The 4,485-nt window shown below is 50.7% G+C and overlaps 1 protein-coding gene across 1 annotated transcript; it reads right to left on the bottom strand.

Moving 5' to 3' along the window:
• Positions 1-277: 277 nt before the first annotated feature.
• LOC130862399 (NADH dehydrogenase [ubiquinone] iron-sulfur protein 5-like) lies at positions 278-721 on the bottom strand. The gene has a single exon (XM_057751987.1). The coding sequence runs from the start codon at positions 692-694 to the stop codon at positions 374-376; it is 321 nt and encodes a 106-aa protein (XP_057607970.1). The 5' UTR covers positions 695-721; the 3' UTR covers positions 278-373.
• Positions 722-4,485: the final 3,764 nt, after the last annotated feature.

The following is a 4,485-nucleotide window of genomic DNA, read 5'->3' on the forward strand; positions in this document are numbered from 1 at the left end:
ACTGATGAACTAGAATTGCAGGCTATCGATGCCCAAGGTCCATGCCTGTAATCCTCTCACCTCCCCAGGGCTGGGATTACAGGCATGGACCGAGGTGCCTGACTTTTTACATGGGTGCTGGGGATCTGAACTCAGGTCCTCAGGCTTGAGTGGCAAGCACTTTACCAACTGAGCTGTGCACAGCTCCATGGGACACGTTTCTTAGTGGAAAACTCATGCATGTTTCTAGAATGGGACCTTTTCTTTTTCTTTTTTTTTTTTTTTTTTTTTTGAGGTTGACTAATTCTTTATTTTTATGTACTCAATGAAGCAGTTTTCATTAGACTTTCTCCCAGCGGAAAACAGCATGAAAAGCAGCGTCCACCTGCTCTGCTCAGGGCCTGGGCTCCTCCTGGCCCCTGTGGTGAGGGGGAGGGGTGTATTTCCCCTCTTTAACCAGCTTATCCCGCTGTCGTTTGATTTCACCCAGGCGCTTCATCGTTTTATACTGAAGATAACATTCCTCGAAATCTTCAAATTCTATCTTGCACTCTTTTTTAGCCCGGGTAGCACCGATGCCATGTGAACACTCTATCCACTTTTTTTCGAAAGCATGGCATCGGGAGGGAATCTTGAAGGGCTGCTCAACACTTTGGAATACGAAGTGGTGATCGAGGCTAATGCCCAGCTTTTTCTGCACATCAAAGAAAGGCATGGCGCACCACAGAAATGCCCTTGTAGGGTCCCTTGGGACCTTTTCTTTAATAGGCTCCTCATCTTTTGTTTTGTTTTGTTTTGGGTTTCAAGACAGGGTTTCTCTGTGTAGCCCTGGCTGTCCTGGAGCTTGCTCTGTAGACAAGGCTGGCCTCAAACTCAGAGATCCACCTGGTCAGGCTTCTCATGGACCATCTTTGAGACGGTAACCAGAGGAGCTTGGAACATCTACGTGTGGTCCACCAGCTCTGTAGTCCTGAGACATCCTACCCTGGAATCTTATAACTCCTCTGAACACTGAGGTCTGTGTCAGCGTGAGGAGACACTTCCCACCCCCAGCTGTGTTGCAGGAGCAGCACTCGGCGTGTGTGTCATCAGCTCTCTGTCTAATCAGACTGTGGCCCATACTCTACCTGTCCAAGAGTTTGTATGTCTGGTCTCGGGGGGGGGGGGGGCGGCTCGGGGCTTTGGCTCTTCTCCAAACACTCCAATTAACTATCCCGCTGAGCCTAGCTAAAGAGGGTGCCAGTGCCTGTGGTCCCTTCTAGAAGGATCCTGCTCTCTTAGTAGGGGAAAAGTGGACTTCCTCAATCCCTGGTTCCCACACTGTAACTGAGGAGTTTCTAGGGATGTTGATATCCATCCTCCCAACCTACAGAAGACACCATCCAAGCCATTCCAAGCCTCAGGCTCGCCCATCTTCCCCGGTAAGCTCAAAGAGATGCCTGCCAGGCCTCTTCGCAGCTCTGCCCAGTTGAGTAGAGGATTCCTCTGTGGAAATGAACGCTTTGGCAATCTATACCCCTGCTCCTTGCAGCACAGGGCCTGGGTCCTCACTGTCCAGCAGCATGGCTGGCTACTCTCAAGACAAAGCTACCCTCATGCTATAGAGAGCTGAGCCCTGTGAGCTGTGCTGTCCCTCCTTACAAATCATGCATGCTCTGGAAGGTTCTACCTGCTGAAGTAGTCATCCAGTCATGCAGGGGCTGGCTGATTTTTATGCCCAGGCTTTGAGCTATGGGGTCAGGCTTCCCTGAGTCCTCAAGCTAAAAATAGCTAAGTTGAAAAGGGAGATAAAACACACCCACTGCATCCTGCATGCTTGCTGAAAATCTGCCTGACAGAATGAGGACCATGAAGCAAGCCCTGCTCCATCATCTCAGTCCCATTGGGATAAATCCAGTTACACAGTGGTTGGTGATCCAGCCAGAGCCCCCCAACACTGCCCCAGTGCTTTGGAATCCAGGGAGAACCAGAGATGTCCCCTTCATGCCCCTCCAAAGAGTATGAGGCAGGAGAGTAGCAGCATGGCCTGGCTCCTGGTGAGGGGAGAGGTCCTCAGACCACAGACACCAGCCTGGGCTCTCCCCATGTCTCAGTGACTGATGGCTCACTCACCATTTCTGTTCTAGTCTCGTAGCCATCCAGAAGCAGGCTGGCACTCTAGTCTACCTGACCACTCTGGAGATGATGCGTCCTCTCTTCAGGCTGGAGTAGAGGTGATGACTGGCAGGTGAGACTCCCGGGACTATGAATCAGCATCCAAGTATTGAGGATGCCAGGGAGCCCAGAGCCCCACGTCCAGCCTGAGAATGCCTTGCTCGGAGAGATGAGCATGCTACCCACTTGAGTCATTTTATTCTTTGGTTCCCTTGTTTCCTCTGAAACGCTCCTAGGACTTACACAGCCTAGAAAGGTGATGAGCCCTTGGCCTTGGGCCTGGAGACAGGAGGCTCTCCACACGCTTACCGCATGATATGCCACCTCAGAGAGGCAGCCACGCATGCTCAGGCTGCTGCCATTTGCCCCAAGTACTAGAAATTGCTGTTCCTGGGTTCTTTGATTTTTTCTCTCCTCTACCACACTGGTCTCTGTGACCTCACTCACAGCATGGCTCTCTTCATCCCAGCCTTTCTGATGTGACCTTGGATGTCCTTAGTACCCTAGCTGTCCATGAGAACACCATGTTGCCGGAACTCTTGCCAATGTCTGTTTCATCAGTGGCACTCTAATGGGCACAGCTACTCTCCCGTCTCGCTGTGCATTTCCTTAGTGACCCGTGATGCGGAGTCACTTCCAGGGCTTCCTATTCATTTGAGTCTTTCCAAGTTTTGAGTCATGTCCTCCACTCCTCTGTACTGTCATTGTTTTGGTGTCCCCACAGACATCAGCTCTGGGAAAGGATGGTGTCACTCACCTGGATGTCACTGGCACCCTAAGAGGCTTCAGACAGCTTGCTGACATGCCCATCCCCCACCTAATCTGTGAAAGGGAGGCTAGGGGCTCTGATGGCCCAGGTGATACCTGTACACCCCATGGAGTATACAGTGGGGGACAGTCCCTAAACAGACATTCGGCAGTGAAAAGACATTAAAGCCACCATCGCATTCACTGTCACTGTCGTAACATTTCAGAACATGGAAGCCACTGATTTTACAAGGTTGCACTCAACAGAAACACCTGTATGTAAGTGAGGAGATACTCAGGGCCCCTGAAGGACATACATGGCATGTCCAGGGAGGACACCTGGGGCATAAAACAATACACAACAGGGCCAGAGTGAAGAGGGGGAGAAGGAGAATGACCCTAGCTTAGTGGCCGCTACGGCTATGAATTGTAATGTAAATATCTGATATACGGGATGTCTGATGCGCAACCCCTGTGAAAGGGTCACTAGACCCTCCCAAAGGAGTCGCGACCCACAGGCTGAGAACCACGACAAGCAGGACGGTATCTAGGGAGTTGGGATGCTGGTGAGTTTTGTCGCCTTTAGTGAAGCCGTATTCACTCACACTACTAGAAAGAACACACTAGGTCCGCGATGAAGAAGGGCAGCACATTGTTGATACACAGGTGTTTCCTTGACTGCATAGGTGCTGTAGGGACGAGGTTTCCTCCTAAAGAGGCAGCCTGCCCTCAGTGCCAATCTGGGATCCACTCACTGCCCAGATGCCCTCCACACACGGGCGCTAGACTTGTACCTAACCCCCTATGGGACTTCACAGACAACTCAGAGAAGCTCCTCAGCACTCGGGTGGTCCACTTCCTTGCAAGACTATGACCCTTCGAGCCTTACTGTCCCTCTTTAAGCCACAGCAGCTGCCATCACTGCCCGCCACCACTTTCTTAGTTTCTTTTCTTCTTGCTATAACAAAAGACTCCCAAGGAAAGCAACTTGAGGAAGAAAAGTTTATTTCAGCTCCCAATTCCAGGTAATGATCCACCATACTGGGGAAGCAGGAACTGCGATGATGAATGCATGCCCACGTTGGGGAAGCTTTCTCCATCCAGGAAATGGTCCTGCCCACAATTAAGATCGGTCTTCCAATATCAGATAACCCCCATAGGCACGCCTAGATGCCCATCTCCCAAGAAATAATGGGTTCTTACATGTTGACAACTGACACTAACCATCAAAACTCCCCTCTTGTCAACCTGACACCTGTGATGGTTTGGAAGAAAATAGTCCCCAAAGGGAGGGGCACTGTTGGGAGGTGTGTCTTTGTTGGAGTAGGTGTGGTCTCATTAAAGGAAGCATGTCACTGTGGAGGCGGGCTTCGAGGTCTCATACATGCTCAAGATACCACCCAGTGTCTCAGTTCACTTCCTGTGGCCTTTGGATCAAAATGTAGAATTCTCCAGCACCACATCTGCCTGTATGCCACCATACTCCCACCCACCATGCTCCCCGCCATGATGACAATATATTAAAGCTCTGAAACTGTAAGCTGTCACCCCAATTAAATATTTTTCTTTATAAGAGTTACTGCAGCTGGGCGATAGTGGCACATG

The sequence above is a fragment of the Chionomys nivalis genome, chromosome 19, assembly GCF_950005125.1.
Source record: "Chionomys nivalis chromosome 19, mChiNiv1.1, whole genome shotgun sequence".
Classification (NCBI taxonomy): Eukaryota; Metazoa; Chordata; class Mammalia; order Rodentia; family Cricetidae; genus Chionomys; species Chionomys nivalis.

What these genes read in the sequence shown, in the direction of transcription:
- LOC130862399 (XM_057751987.1), bottom strand. Translation starts at nt 694, where the DNA reads ATGCCTTTCTTTGATGTGCAGAAAAAGCTGGGCATTAGCCTCGATCAC.